At 38.6% G+C, this 16,626-nt stretch overlaps 1 protein-coding gene and 1 pseudogene across 5 annotated transcripts in view; both read left to right on the plus strand.

The window, feature by feature from the left end:
- The window catches only part of N6AMT1 (N-6 adenine-specific DNA methyltransferase 1), a 245,331-nt gene that overhangs the window by 625 nt on the left and 228,080 nt on the right, over positions 1-16,626 (plus strand). For 4 of the 5 annotated variants that reach the window (XR_010121206.1, XR_010121208.1, XR_010121209.1 and 1 more), the window contains exons 2-5: positions 1,762-1,848; positions 2,579-2,669; positions 11,222-11,305; positions 15,824-15,965. Coding sequence is in view for 2 of the 5 variants with exons in the window: in XM_063640650.1 (XP_063496720.1) it covers positions 1,762-1,848; positions 2,579-2,669; positions 11,222-11,305; positions 15,824-15,965 (404 nt within the window). In the remaining 3 variants the exon portion in view is untranslated. The remainder of the gene's footprint in view (positions 1-1,761; positions 1,849-2,578; positions 2,670-11,221; positions 11,306-15,823; positions 15,966-16,626) is intronic. The other variant, XM_063640651.1, reaches the window with a different exon arrangement.
- Positions 13,426-15,181, plus strand: LOC134736752 (small ribosomal subunit protein eS4, X isoform-like; annotated as a pseudogene).

Raw genomic sequence — 16,626 nt, forward strand, 5'->3', positions numbered from 1 at the left:
TTACTGGAGTGGGGAAATATTTTTCAACCCACTGAACAGCATAATCCGTGACTATTGACATTTGCTTTCTTCTTTGGAACATTTAAATTTTATTCTGTGAACTAGAACCTGATAGTGGGCATTCTGAGTTGTTTTTGACTAACGTGGCTACAGAGCACTTGAAATGTGGCTAGTGCTACTGAGGAACTGAATTTTTCATTTAATTGTTACCAAAAAAAAGTTACATGCAGCTAGCAGACAATAGTCTACCCTAGCACTTTATTTAAATGGATTTGTTGAAGTGATCGCCATCGATTTTAAATTAATAGCAGAAAGAATGAATACTGACATTGTGATTTTTAAATGTAAGGAATTTGGGTTGTTAGATTTGTTTGAAGATAAGATGAACTGGGTTTTCTCAGGATGGAACAAACAGCTTTCAGGTTTCAAAGATCTATATTGTATTTATTTATCCCTCTTAAACTTGGTCATATTTTTCCACGTATAAAATGTCCCAGCTCTTATTAAACTAGTCTTTCATTGTAGATGATGGAACTTTTGGATTTACTGGAATATACAGTGGAACAGTACTGTTTTATAACTTGTCTTTTCTTCTCAAGATAGCCCAGAAAGATTTACAAGCACAAATTGCACTGCAAAGTATGCTGTAAAAGGAGCTGATTTTGTTATAAAGTCTTGGGTTATTTCTAGTTTGGAATTCTAATTATTTATGAGACCATGATAGGTATTTTCAAAGAGAAGCCACCTGGTGAGATTCTCAGACCTTACTACCACCTAATAAAGACTTGTCAGATGTGTAGACTGGTTCCAAAAGTTTAAAACCTCTGGAGCTTGTCACTGGGTAGTTGTTTTGGGAGTTCAGTGCTAAAAATTTCCCTAAATGCCATCAAGCTGATCTTTGTAATGGGGATGATTTATGCTTTTGATGCACGTATAACATTATAGAGGGCTGGCACTGTGGTTCATGCCTGTAGTCCTAACTACTTGGAAGGCTGAGGCGGGAGGATCACTTGAGCAAGCCCAGGAGTTAAAGGCTGCAGTGAGCTATGGTGGCACCACTGCACTGTAGCCTAGGTGACAGAGCAAGAGCCTGTCTCTTAAAAAGAAACAACTTCCAAGATTATAGGCAAGAAAATAAATTTAATGGAAAGATAAAGTACAGTAGAATGAAGATTTTATAGTTAACAGCATTCTAAGATGGTTAACATTTGAAGATCAGATACTATTTTCCCAATTAGCATATAGCTGTCCAGAAAAATAATTTTTGTCCTGCTCTATTATTCGGGGACCTTTTAATTCTCTAGGATATACTGATGGCTCTATGAATGTTAGGTATTAAAAATGATAGAGGAACTTTTTTCAAAAATAAATTTTGTAATAATACAAACCTTATTTTAGGAAATACTAAGCTAGGAGCTCCTGGTGCGAAGGAATGATGTCTTTCACAGTAATATTTCCAACCCTAGATTAACATTTTTCCATACTTTTTAATGTAACTGTTTGTTGAAATTAACTGAAAGCCATGTTTGGTAATATATAACTTTTATGGACTTAAAATATATTACGTACCCAAAATATTAGTAGTTTTGAGTTATGCAATATTAAGTACAAAGTAGTTGTCAGAAATTACAAATTTCTATTTTCATATATTTGCAGGTGAGTGATGATACTAGAGAAATATATATGCTAGAAATTAGCATGAGAGTTTTCTGTGAAGAGTATTTTGATTCTACTATACTAATATATATATATTTTTTTTAGAGTGGAAATATGCCTGGAAGTAGGGTCAGGGTCTGGTGTAGTGTCTGCATTCCTAGCCTCTATGATAGGCCCTCAGGCTTTGTACATGTAAGTATATCATATTCATCTAGATCTTCCACTGACAGGTTAACTATGATAACTCTAATGAAATAATTTTTAAATAGACAGTATATATCTTATAGTATTTAAGCATAGCAAAAACTCAGATTACAAGCTGTACTTCCCTAAAAATTATTCATGTTCAAACTGCTCCCTCATACTATGTAATTGTAGAAGCAGCATAATTTTAGATCATCTCTAAATTTGATTTCTTAGGTAAATAATTTTATATCATAAGAAATTTAAAGTTGCTTAAATTTATAGATTGGAAAATGTAGAAAAGTATAAAGAAGAAAATTAAAATCACCTATAAATTTTACCATACATGGTCCAGCTGTGTTTACTTCTGTTTTTTTTTCATTTCCTTGTTTTTAATTTAATTTTATCTCATAAACATTTTCCTATCAAAAATTCCTTTTAAATTTCATTTTTGGTGGCTGCATAGTACTCCTTCATTGGATGTATAATTTCATAAATTCCTTCAGATGTATGTGCATGTATGTGTCTTCTACTCTTGGACATTGTATCAATATAACAGTCTTTTTCATCAGTAGAACAAATCCTCGTTCTCTTTTTCTTTGCCATTATTGAATACATTCTAATTTTTTTTTTTCTAAATCTGTTCTGTGTAGAATTAATGGAACATTCCTTGAAATTACTTAGTAACAGATTTGCCTTATGGACATAGGATATAGTTTTCTTCCATTTCTGTTTATAGGTGCACTGATATCAACCCTGAGGCAGCAGCTTGTACCCTAGAGACAGCACGCTGTAACAAAGTCCACATTCAACCAGTTATTACAGATTTGGTAAGCTAATCTTTGTCCAGTAATAATTTTCTTTTCAAATAAGGTTAAGATGCTTTAGGTCAAAGAAACTTTGGTAAGTAATTAACTTTTGACCCACTGAGCAGTATACCATATGCAAAGTAAATTCTTTGTTGATGTAATCCATCTTTTCCACAATTCAAAAGGAATTTATATTAACTTATATAGATCAGCCCTCTTTCAGTCAGAAGTGATAGTGAACCCAGTTCAAACTGGCTTAAATTTAAAAAGTTAGTCTGGGTGCAGAGGCTCACGCCTTTAATCCCAGTACTCTGGGATGCCGAGGTGGGATGATTGCTTGAGCCCAGGAGTTCAAGACCAGCTTGTACGACATAGTGAGAACTCGTCTCTACAAAAAATAAAAATAAAAAAAAATAGCTGGACATGGTTGTGTGCACTTGTCGTGCCAGCTACTTGGGAGGCTGAGGTGGGAGGATCGCTTGACCCTGCGAGGTTGAGGCTGCCTTGAGCCATGATCATGCCACTGCACTCCAGCCTGTGGAACAGAATAAGGCTCTGTCTCAAAAAAAAAAAAAATTGATGGCTTCAGCACAGCTACTTCCAGGAACTCTAAGAATGCTATAGACATCTTTTTCTTATCTCTGAACTTCTCTGTGGTGGCTTTGTTCCTAGGCAGTCTTTCCCTTCATGGTAACAAGATGTTTGCATATCTGTATCTTATTTCTCAACACTTTCCCAAGGAAAGAGGCCCTTTCTATTCAGTTACTCTAGAAGAGGCCCCAGAATGAGTATTATCTGGAGCAACTTGGGTTGTGTGCCTATCTCTCAACCTTTTGCTGTAGCCAAAGGAGATTTGAATATGGAGATGATTGGCTTCAACCTGGCTCATAGTTCCATCCCAGGAGCTGGGTTGGGATAAACCCTACTCAGGCCACTTAGATCGAGAATGATGGGAGGTAGAGCTTCCCTAACAAAAGTCAAGGAAATTAAATCAGAAGAAAGGGGCAATGGGTCCTCAGTAGGTAAAAACAACAAATGACAACTGCACAACCATTGTTTTAAGAAGTTAACAGCACACATTTTCAAGTGGCAGTTTTAAATTTGTGGGTTTTTAATTTATATATGTGAAATACCTTTTTATAGGCAAAAATAATAATAGCATGCACCAGGTAGACATATGAAATACAAAATACTTCTGTGCTCCTTAACCTGCACTTTTCTTACAATGATGAGGGTAGGTAGCTTTCCTGTTTTTTTTTTTTTTTTTTTTTAATTTATAAATGATTTTATAGCTTAGAAGGAATTAAGCCAAAGAGATAAGAAATTATTTTCATATTATTAGAAGTTGTTACTGCTAATAAAAGCTAGAGTATTAAGAAAGGTACTCCAGTGATTTACATGAGATCAATGTGGTGATTCTTTTTTTAATTTTAAAAATTTCTTCCTTTCTTTCTTTTTTTTTTTTTTTGAGACAGAGTCTCACTCTGTCGCCTAGGCTGGAGTGTAGTGGCGCAATCTTGGTTCACTTCAAACTCCGCCTCCTGGGTTCAAGCAATTATCCTGCCTCAGCCTCCTGAGTAGCTGGGATTACAGGCACCCACCACTGTGCCCAACTAGTTTTTGTATTTTTAGTAGAGACTGGGTTTCATCATGTTGGCCATGGGTTGGCCAGACTGGTCTCGAACTCCTGACCTCGGGTGATCTGCCCGCCTCGGCCTCCCAAAGTGCCGGGATTACAGGAGTGAGCCACTGTGCCTGGCCTAAAAATTTCTTTAATGTTTCCATAATTAGTATTAAGTAAGTGTTGTTTTTTTTTTTTTTTTTAATAAACTTTTTATTTTAGAATAGATATACATTAACAGAAAAATTGCAAACATAGTACAGCGTTCTCTATATCTCACACCCAGTTTCTCCTATTACTAATATCTTACTTTATTTTTTTTTTTTATTTTTTATTTTTTTATTATACTTTAGGGTTTTAGGGTACATGTGCACAATGTGCAGGTTTGTTACATATGTATCCATGTGCCATGTTGATTTCCTGCACCCATTAACTCGTCATTTAGCATTAGGTGTATCTCCTAATGCTGTCCCTCCCCCCTCCCCCCACCCCACAACAGTCCCCGGACCGTGATGTTCCCCTTCCTGTGTCCATGAGTTCTCATTGTTCAATTCCCACCTATGAGTGAGAACATGCGGTGTTTGGTTTTTTGTCCTTGCGATAGTTTACTGAGAATGATGTTTTCCAGTTTCATCCATGTCCCTACAAAGGACACGAACTCATCATTTTTTATGGCTGCATAGTATTCCATGGTGTATATGTGCCACATTTTCTTAATCCAGTCTATCGTTGTTGGACATTTGGGTTGGTTCCAACTCTTTGCTATTGTGAATAGTGCCGCAATAAACATACGTGTGCATGTGTCTTTATAGCAGCATGATTTATAGTCCTTTGGGTATATACCCAGTAATGGGATGGCTGGGTCAAATGGTATTTCTAGTTCTAGATCCCTGAGGAATCGCCACACTGACTTCCACAATGGTTGAACTAGTTGACAGTCCCACCAACAGTGTAAAAGTGTTCCTATTTCTCCACATCCTCTCCAGCACCTGTTGTTTCCTGATTTTTTAATGATGGCCATTCTAACTGGTGTGAGATGGTATCTCACTGTGGTTTTGATTTGCATTTCTCTGATGGCCAGTGATGAGGAGCATTTCTTCATGTGTTTTTTGGCTGCATAAATGTCTTCTTTTGAGAAGTGTCTGTTCATGTCCTCTGCCCACTTTTTGATGGGGTTGTTTGTTTTTTTCTTGTAAATTTGTTTGTGTTCATTGTAGATTCTGGATATTAGCCCTTTGTCAGATGAGTAGGTTGCAAAAATTTTCTCCCATTGTGTAGGTTGCCTGTTCACTCTGATGATAGTTTCTTTTGCTGTGCAGAAGCTCTTTAGTTTAATGAGATCCCATTTGTCGATTTTGGCTTTTGTTGCCATTGCTTTTGGTGTTTTAGACATGAAGTCCTTGCCCACGCCTATGTCCTGAATGGTATTGCCTAGGTTTTCTTGTAGGATTTTAATGGTTTTAGGTCTAACATATAAGTCTTTAATCCATCTTGAATTAATTTTTGTATAAGGTGTAAGGAAGGGATCCAGTTGCAGCTTTCTACATATGGCTAGCCAGTTTTCCCAGCACCATTTATTAAATAGGGAATCCTTTCCCCATTTCTTGTTTTTGTCAGGTTTGTCAAAGATCAGATAGTTGTAGCTATGCGGCATCATTTCTGAGGGCTCTGTTCTGTTCCATTGATCTATGTCTCTGTTGTGGTACCAGTACCATGCTGTTTTGGTTACTGTAGCCTTGTAGTATAGTTTAAAGTCAGGTAGCGTGATGCCTCCAGCTTTGTTTTTTTGGCTTAGGATTGACTTGGCGATGCGGGCTCTTTTTTGGTTCCATATGAACTTTAAAGTAGTTTTTTCCAATTCTGTGAAGAAAGTCATTGGTAGCTTGATGGGGATGGCATTGAATCTATAAATTACCTTGGGCAGTATGGCCATTTTCACGATATTGATTCTTCCAACCCATGAGCATGGAATGTTCTTCCATTTGTTTGTATCCTCTTTTATTTCATTGAGCAGTGGTTTATAGTTCTCCTTGAAGAGGTCCTTCACATCCCTTGTAAGTTGGATTCCTAGGTATTTTATTCTCTTTGAAGCAATTGTGAATGGGAGTTCACTCATGATTTGGCTCTCTGTTTGTCTGTTATTGGTGTACAAGAATGCTTGTGAATTTTGTACATTAATTTTGTATCCTGAGACTTTGCTGAAGTTGCTAATCAGCTTAAGGAGATTTTGGGCTGAGACAATGGGGTTTTCTAGATATACAATCATGTCATCTGCAAACAGGGACAATTTGACTTCCTCTTTTCCTAATTGAATACCCTTTATTTCCTTCTCCTGCCTGATTGCTCTGGCCAGAACTTCCAGCACTATGTTGAATAGGAGGGGTGAGAGAGGGCATCCCTGTCTTGTGCCAGTTTTCAGAGGGAATGCTTCCAGTTTTTGCCCATTCAGTATGATATTGGCTGTGGGTTTGTTGTAGATAGCTCTTATTATTTTGAGATACGTCCCATCAATACCTAATTTATTGAGAGTTTTTAGCATGAAGGGTTGTTGAATTTTGTCAAAGGCCTTTTCTGCATCTATTGAGATAATCATGTGGTTTTTGTCTTTGGTTCTGTTTATATGCTGGATTACATTTATTGATTTGCGTATGTTGAACCAGCCTTGCATCCCAGGGATGAAGCCCACTTGATCATGGTGGATAAGCTTTTTGATGTGCTGCTGGATTCGGTTTGCCAGTATTTTATTGAGGATTTTTGCATCAATGTTCATCAAGGATATTGGTCTGAAATTCTCTTTTTTGGTTAAGTCTCTGCCAGGTTTTGATATCAGGACGATGCTGGCTTCGTAAAATGTGTTAGGGAGGATTCCCTCTTTTTCTATCGATTGGAATAGTTTCAGAAGGAATGGTACCAGTTCCTCCTTGTACCTCTGGTAGAATTCAGCTGTGAATCCATCAGGTCCTGGACTCTTTTTGGTTGGTAAGCTATTGATTATTGCCAGAATTTCAGAACCTGTTATTGGTCTATTCAGAGATTCAACTTCTTCCTGGTTTAGTCTTGGGAGGGTGTATTTGTCGAGGAATGTATCCATTTCTTCTAGATTTTCTAGTTTATTTGCATAGAGGTGTTTGTAGTATTCTCTGATGGTAGATTGTATTTCTGTGGGATCGGTGGTGATATCCCCTTTTTCGTTTTTTATTGCATCTATTTGATTCTTCTCTCTTTTCTTCTTTATTAGTCTTGCTAGCGGTCCATCAATTTTGTTGATCTTTTCAAAAAACCAGCTCCTGGATTCATTAATTTTTTGAAGGGTTTTTTGTGTCTCTATTTCCTTCAGTTCTGCTCTGATTTTAGTGATTTCTAGCCTTCTGCTAGCTTTTGAATGTGTTTGCTCTTGCTTTTCTAGTTCTTTTAATTGTGATGTTAGGGTGTCAATTTTGGATCTTTCCTGCTTTCTCTTGTGGGCATTTAGTGCTATAAATTTCCCTCTACACACTGCTTTGAACGTGTCCCAGAGATTTTGGTATGTTGTGTCTTTGTTCTCGTTGGTTTCAAAGAACATCTTTATTTCTGCCTTCATTTCATTATGTACCCAATGGTCATTCAGGAGCAGGTTGTTCAGTTTCCATGTAGTTGAGCGGTTTTGAGTGAGTTTCTTAATCCTGAGTTCTAGTTTGATTGCACTGTGGTCTGAGAGACAGTTTGTTATAATCTCTGTTCTTTTACATTTGCTGAGAAGAGCTTTACTTCCAACTATGTGGTCAATTTTGGAATAGGTGTGGTGTGGTGCTGAAAAAAATGTATATTCTGTTGATTTGGGGTGGAGAGTTCTGTAGATGTCTATTAGGTCCACTTTATGTAGAGCTGAGTTCAATTCCTGGATATCCTTGTTAACTTTCTGTCTCGTTGATCTGTCTAATGCTGACAGTGGGGTGTTAAAATCTCCCATTATTATTGTGTGGGAGTTTAAGTCCCTTTGTAGGTCACTCAGGACTTGCTTTATGAATCTGGGTGCTCCTGTGTTGGGTGCATATATATTTAGGATAGTTAGCTCTTCTTGTTGAATTGATCCCTTTACCATTATGTAATGGCCTTCTTTGTCTCTTTTGATCTTTGTTGGTTTAAAGTCTATTTTATCAGAGACTAGGATTGCAACCCCTGCCTTTTTTTGATTTCCAGTTGCTTGATAGATCTTCCTCCATCCCTTTATTTTGAGTCTATGTGTGTCTCTGCACGTGAGATGGGTTTCCTGAATACAGCACACTGATGGGTCCTGACTCCTTATCCAGTTTGCCAGTCTGTGTCTTTTGATTGGAGCATTTAGCCCATTTACATTTAACGTGAATATTGTTATGTGTGAATCTGATCCTGTCATTATGATGTTAGTTGGTTATTTTGCTCGTTAGTTGCTATAGTTTCTTCCTAGCCTCGATGGTCTTTACAATTTGGCATGTTTTTGCAGGGGCTGGTACCGGTTGTTCCTTTCCATGTTTAGTGCTTCCTTCAGGAGCTCTTTTAGGGCAGGCCTGGTGGTGACAAAATCACTCAGCGTTTGCTTGTCTGTAAAGTATTTTATTTCTCCTTCACTTATGAAGCTTAGTTTGGCGGGATAGGAAATTCTGGGTTGAAAATTCTTTTCTTTAAGAATGTTGAATATCGGCCCCCACTCTCTTCTGGCTTGTAGAGTTTCTGCTGAGAGATCAGCTGTTAGTCTGATGGGCTTCCCTTTGTGGGTAACCCGACCTTTCTCTCTGGCTGCCCTTAACATTTTTTCCTTCATTTCAACTTTGGTGAATCTGACAATTATGTGTCTTGGAGTTGCCCTTCTCGAGGAGTATCTTTGTGGCGTTCTCTGTATTTCCTGAATCTGAATGCTGGCCTGCCTTGCTAGATTGGGGAAGTTCTCCTGGATAATATCTTGCAGAGTGTTTTCCAACTTGGTTCCATTCTCCCCATCATTTTCAGGTACACCAATCAGACGTAGGTTTGGTCTTTTCACATAGTCCCAAATTTCTTGGAGGCTTTGTTCATTTCTTTTTATTCTTTTTTCTCTAAACTTCCCTTCTCTCTTCATTTCATTCATTTCATCTTCTATCAGCGATACCCTTTCTTCCAGTTGATCGCATCTGCTACTGAGGCTTCTGCATTCTTCGCGTAGTTCTCGAAACTTGGCTTTCAGCTCCATCATCTCCTTTAAGCCCTTCTCTCCATTGGTTATTCTAGTTATCCATTCTTCTAATTTTTTTTCAAAGTTTTTAACTTCTTTGCTATTGTTTTGAATTTCCTCTCGTAGCTCAGAGTAGTTTGATTGTCTGAAGCCTTCTTCTCTCAACTCATCAAAGTCATCCTCCATCCAGCTTTGTTCCGTTGCTGGTGAGGAACTGCGTTCCTTTGGAGGAGGAGAGGTGCTCTGTTTTTTAGAGTTTCCAGTTTTTTTGGTCTGTTTTTTCCCCATCTTTGTGGTTTTGTCTACTTTTTGTCTTCGATGATGGTGATGTACAGATGGGTTTTTGGTGTGGATGTCCTTTCTGTTTGTTAATTTTCCTTCTACCAGACAAGACCCTCAGCTGCAGGTCTGTTGGAGTTTACTAGAGGTCCACTCCAGACCCTGTTTGGCTGGGTGTCAGCACCGGTGGCTGCAGAACAGCAGATTTTCGTGAGACCACAAATTCAGCTGTCTGATAGTTCCTCTGAAAGTTTTGTCTCAGAGGAGTACCCGGTTGAATGAGGTGTCAGTCTGTCCCTACTGGGGGGATGCCTCCCAGTTAGGCTGCTCAGGGGTGAGGGACCCACTTTAGGAGGCAGTCTGTCCGTTCTCAGATCTCCAGCTGCGTGCTGGGAGAACCACTACTCTCTTCAAAGCTGTCAGTCAGACAGGGACATTTAAGGCTGTGGAGGTTCTCGCTGAGTTTTTGGTTGTCTGTGCCCTGCCCCCAGAGGTGGAGCCTACAGAGGCAGGCAGGCCTCCTTGAGCTGTGGTGGGCTCCACCCAGTTCGAGCTTCCTGGCTGCTTTGTTTACCTAAGCAAGCCTGGGCAATGGCGGGCGCCCCTCCCCCAGCCTCGTTGCCGCCTTGCAGCTTGATCTCAGACTGCTGTGCTAGCAATCAGCAAGACTCTGTGGGCATAGGACCCTCCGAGCCAGGTGCGGGACACAATCTCCTAGTGTGCCGTTTTCCAGGCCCGTTGGAAAAGCGCAGTATTAGGACGGGACTGACCCGATATTCCAGGTGCCGTCTGTTTCCCCTTTCTTTGACTAGGAAAGGGAACTCCCTGACCCCTTGCTCTTCCCGAGTGAGGCAATGCCTCGCCCTGCTTCGGCTCGCGCACAGTGCGCTTCACCGACTGTCCTGAACCCACTGTTAGGCACTCCCTTGTGAGATGAAACCGGTACCTCAAGCAGAAATGCAGAAATCACCCGTCTTCTGTGTCGCTGGGGCTGGGAGCTGGAGACCGGAGCTGTTCCTATTCGGCCATCTTGGCTCCACCCCTTAAGTAAGTGTTTTTGATAGAATGGTGAAACACCAGAGATAGAAGAAATTATAGAACAGTATCCAGCAAATAATGGTAGGTATCTGTATAGATACGGGAAAAATTGTGAAAATGTTAGCAAATATAGTTGTAAACTTACATCCAAGTCTATACAGATTATACAGAATTAGAGTGCTTTCTTATTTCCTTTTCTAAAAGTGAACCCAGAATATAAATATATGTGCTGTTGAGGAGTACAGGCTTTTTAATATTCATTCTGATAGTTTAATTTCCTTATTTTTATTTAATTGCATATATTATTTTTCTGAATGAAAACATAAAAATATTTCATTTCTCTCTACAAGTGCATCCCCTAACACGTTATTTTCCCAAAAACATGGAAGATTATTTTTAAAGATTGATTTGTCAGTTATTTAATTCAGAGTTTAATGTAAAATTCTCACTGTTATTGAATACATTTAGGTCAAAGGCTTGCTACCAAGATTGAAGGAAAAAGTTGATCTTCTGGTGTTTAATCCCCCCTATGTAGTGACTCCACCTGAAGAGGTAAAACATACAACAAAATTTAATTATTAATATTTTCAATTATTTTGTTTGTAAAATCGAATGAATATCATTCTATGACATCAGTCAGCTGCTGCTATCACAGATTACTCTGATTTTACTCCTAATTGTCAGTAATTGAGTCCTATTAAAAGACCTAGGAAAGGAACCTTAAATGATGGAAATACAAACTGTGACACATATCTGTCATTAAAAATCACATTCATATCGGGCCATGGTGTTTATATTCATATATTCGAATATATATGTACATATATATTACATATATCCCTTATCATGAATAAAAAATTCGCAAAACAAAGTGTTTTAACCAGCCAGGCGCAATGGCCCACGCCTGTAATCCCAGCACTTTGGGAGGCCGAGGTGGCAGATTACCTGAGGTTAAGGGTTCAAGACCAGCCTGGCCAACATGGTGAAACCCCGTCTCTATTAAAAATACAAAAATTAGCCGGGCCTGGTGGCACACACCTGTAATCCCAGCTATTTGGGAGGCTGTGGCAGGAGAATTGCTTGAGCCTGGGAGATGGAAGTTGCAATGAGCCGTGATCGGCCACTGCACTCCAGCCTGGCTGACAGAGCGAAACTCTGTCTCAAAAAAAAAAAAAAAAAAAAAAAAAAAATATTTTAACCAATCTTAAATTCACATAGGAATTCCTTCTGAAAATTTCAGGTTTCCTCCTTTCACAAGTATTTCCAAAATGTGGGAGAGTGGAACCAATTATCATTTCAGATAGGGAAAACAAATAATCTTGAAATATATATATTTTTTAAAATCTTGGTAATGAAGAGGTAAACCACGTTAACCTTTTCCCGGGAATTGTCAAAGTTTAATAATGGGCTAAGACTAGCTTTCCTTTAATTATTATTGTTTTTTATTCTTTGATAATTATTCTCTGGCAAGGCCGATAAACATTACATTCACCTCAACACCAAGTTGGGAAAGATCCATTTGGCTCTATTGCTACTAATGGCAGTTAAACAATGAAAGAGCTATTGCTCTGCTGACATATAAACTCATATGACAGGGAAGTCATAAGGTGAACAGCCGTTGAGGGAAATGCAGCTTCATAAAGCTCTTTAGGAAAGCACTATCCAACTAGTGGTAAGACTAATCAATGAAAAGGAGATTCTGGGAACATGGTGACCTGAATGGGTTTCCTTTCTTCATGTTTCTAGCCCTAAGCCACGTGCTTCTGAGCCTTACAGCTGCTGGGACGTATAGATGATTGAGTGCAGGCAATGCCTTGGGCTTTTTGCTGTCCCAACGGGGAGAAAACCTGTCATATTCTCATGAGCTGGGCAGTCAGCTAGAAAGCAGGATCAAAATACAACACAACAAAGATGTCTTGGAGCTTAAACGTATGTTGTATACAGTAAAATATGAGGCGATGAATTAAAAAATATGGTCACTGTCAAGACCTGAATCAGTGGTCTGGAAACCCAAAGAAAGAAACAGTGCACAGAGCATGAAGACACAAAGAAGAATTCACGAAGGTGAAAGAGAAGAGATTCAGAGATTAGATCCAGGAAACAATATGCAAATAATAGGAGTTTGTGTTTATAATAAGCTGTGGGTATACACTAATATATCCAGAAACATGAAATAAGATGTTGTTTGTTTGTGCCAACAGCACAAATGGGGAGTTTAACCCAGGAGAAAGGTAGAGAGAATGCCAGGAAAAGGATGCCTCCAGGAGGAAAGTCTTAAAGAAAAACAGAGGAAATTATACATTTCCTAATGTGATTAACTTTGTGGAAAATTATATTGAGAAGCTTATGATAGGTGTGGGCATAATTAGAGTCAAAAAAATTAAGCAAATGGACATAGTGAATGCCCATCAATAGCCAACTAAGATGTGATACTTTTCTCCCAGGAAATATTTTATAGCCCTTAAAAGAATGAATTAGCAGTAGAGAGGGGGTTTCACCATGTTGGCCAGGCTGGTCTTGAACTCCTGACCTCAGGTGATCTGCCTGCCTTGGCCTCCCGAAGTGCTGGGATTACAGGTGTGAGTCACCATACCTGGCCTCGATTCACTTTTAAATTTTATGTGGGGTCATAAAAACAGGGTTTTGAAACATTGAAGATGATCTGGCCATGATCTTTAATCTTCAGAATCCTTGTTGACGTCATCAGCATTGACAAGACAGGAGAGAATTTCCGTTTGATCTGTGACACCAAGGGTCGCTTTGCTGTACATTGTATTACGCCTGAGGAGGCCAAGTTCACGTTGTACAAAGTGAGAAAAACCTTTGTGGGCACAAAAGGCATCCCTCATCTGGTGACTCATGATGCTTGCACCATCTGCTATCCTGATGCCCTCATCACGGTGAATGGCACCATTCAGATTGGTTTGGAGACTGGCAAGATTACTGATTTCATCAAGTTTGACACTGATAACCTGTGTATGGTGACTGGTGGTGCTAACCTGGATAGAATTGGTGTGATCCCCAACAGAGAGAGGCACGCTGGATCTTTTGACGTGATTCACCTGAAAGATACCAATGGCAACAGATTTGCCACTTGACTTTCTAACATTTTTGTTATTGGCAAGTGCAACAAACTGTGGATTTCTCTTCCCCAAGGAAAGGGTATCCACCTCACCATTGCTGGAGAGAGAGACAAGAGACTGGCGGCCAGACAGAGCAGTGGGTGAAATGGTCCCTGGGTGACAACGTTAGATATTTGTACATAATTAAAAATAATGTGGCATGTTTAATAGCAAAAAAAAAAAGAATTAGAACTATATCAAATGATATGAAGAGATTTTCATAAGGTATTGTTGAATGAGAAAAGCAAGATGTAAATAAGCATATAGAATATATCCGGTCTTTGTAAAACATGGCAAAAAAGAAAAACCTGTGTGTGTAGAAGATAGGGCAAAGGCAGACAAACAAAACAGTAAAATCAAAAAATGGGGCTTTTTTTTCTTTATTTTTCTTCAAGCTCTGTTCGACCTGCTTTTTAAAAGCAAGAATGTGAACATTTCTTCATAAAGGTATCTGTGCATAAGGTTATAGCTATAAAGCAATTATTTTTAGTGAGGAAAATATGCTATATTAAATGAATAAATAGCAGGCATTATTGTGTGAAAATAATTTAAACTAAAATATGGACAAAAGACCCCAAAGGAAATAGGAAGAAAATAGTTGTGTTAGGGTTAAAGTAACTTCTGAGTGACATCTTCAAAACATTCTTTAATCTTGAAAATAATATACAATAGAGCAGTCATGGTGGCTCATGCCTATAACCCCAACACTTTGGGAGGCTGACCTGGGAGGATCACTTGAGGCCAGAAGTTCTTGACCAGCCCGGGCAACATAGTGACAGCCTCCATTTCTACAAAAAATTAAAAAAATTGGCCGGGTGTGGTGTCTTACACCTGTAATCCCAGCACTTTGGGAGACCGAGGCGGGGGGATCACGAGGTCAGGAGATCGAGACCATCCTGGCTAACACAGTGAAACCCTGTTTCTACTAAAAATACAAAGTTAGTCGGGCATGGTGGTGGGCGCCTGTAGTCCCAACTACTCGGGAGGCTGAGGCAGGAGGATGGCGTTAACCCGGGAGGTGGAGCTTGCAGTAGGCCGAGATCGAGCCACTGCACTCCAGCCTGGGCGATAGTGCGAGACTCTGTCTCAAAAAAAAAATTAACCAGGCATGGTGATTTGCACCTGTAGTCCTAGACACTTGGGAAGCTGAAGTGGGAGGATCACTTGAGCCCAGGAGGTGGAAGGTGCAGTGAGCCATGATTACATGACTGCACTCCAGTCTAGGTGACAGAGCGAGACCCTGTCTCAAAAAAATATATAAAATGAAAAATGGAAACAATATACAATGATAAGGATCTAAAGATTTTTTAATACTATATAAACTCTCACGGATATTGTTTCTAAAATATAATTAGATTGTTAGAGCAAACATGCTTCAGTATGCCTTTATATAATATATAATAAATGGGTTCCTTAGAAAAGGTCTATGTGTTTCACACTTTAATCTACAAGAGGGCCAGATGCATTGGGACATTTTGAAACTTTGTTTCTGTACAGTAGGTCTCTTATAATACAAGCTCCTCCTTCTAGCTTCTTTCTATATTAAGTATAAAAGCTGCCCACGTCTCTCAATTTAAGCATTGTATTAATGGTAATAACTATTATTAAGCCCTTGATATATGCAGGGCAATGTTCTCAAAACTTTAAATATACTTCCTTATTTATTCCTAACAGTGGATAAAAAAATTTTAATCTAATTTTTCTAATTGTACGTATGGAACTGTTCTTTTTCTAATTTTACAGATAAAGGAGGGAAGTAATTCACAAACAAGATTACTAATTTACCCAAGGTTACACACTAGAAAATGATGAAACTTATATTCAACTTTACTGCTCTTTCGTCAGCAGTGGAATGCAATATATATACTTGTTTGGTGATATTACTTGTCAGAAAGATTCGGTTTGTGATCTAAATCAAACTTAAAACGTTCTTTCTAATTGTTCACAGGTAGGAAGTCACGGAATAGAGGCAGCTTGGGCTGGTGGCAGAAATGGTCGGGAAGTCATGGACAGGTTTTTTCCCCTGGTTCCAGATCTCCTTTCACCAAGAGGGTTATTCTATTTAGTTACCATTAAAGAGAACAACCCAGGTAATACAGACCAATTTATTGTTTAAGCATTTATGTTGCTGAAATCAAAAATTAATAATGTAAAATGCTATAATTTATAAGATAACCTGGCATGTTAGCGAATCACTTAAAACAATTAATCACTGACAATAGCTAATACGGGCATAAATTCATGTTGAAAGAGAAAAGAGGTTTTCAGAGGTAAATTTTTCCGACTTTAAAAAGTATTGTCTTCTCTTTTCCCCATTTATAACCTAATATTTAGGTACAGAAATCTGTAATGTTTTCTTCCAACACCTCACCCTCCGTATTATGAATTTTCTCTCTACCCTCTAGTCTTCATGCGCTTGACAATTGCGCTGTACTCTTTAGTTTCTCTGGAGTTTTATCATGAAAGCTATTTTATTGTATAGATTTTTATATCTTTGTTTTCAGATTGCTTTATAACTAAATTGACCATAATCTTTCTTCTCTTTTTCTGTACACTCAAGTTTGATTTTTAGCTTATACTAAAAATCCTCAGCCCTTCAAATCACTATTTCTAGTTTTCTCTTGCCTGCCTTTTCTTTTTTCTTTTTTCTTTTCTTTTCTTCCCTTTTCTTCCCTCCCTTCCTTCCTTCTTTCCTTCCTTCCTTCCTTTCTTTTTCTTTCCCTCTCCTCTCCTCTCTTCTCTGTCCATCCA

Source organism: Symphalangus syndactylus, chromosome 5 (genome assembly GCF_028878055.3).
Source record: "Symphalangus syndactylus isolate Jambi chromosome 5, NHGRI_mSymSyn1-v2.1_pri, whole genome shotgun sequence".
Classification (NCBI taxonomy): Eukaryota; Metazoa; Chordata; class Mammalia; order Primates; family Hylobatidae; genus Symphalangus; species Symphalangus syndactylus.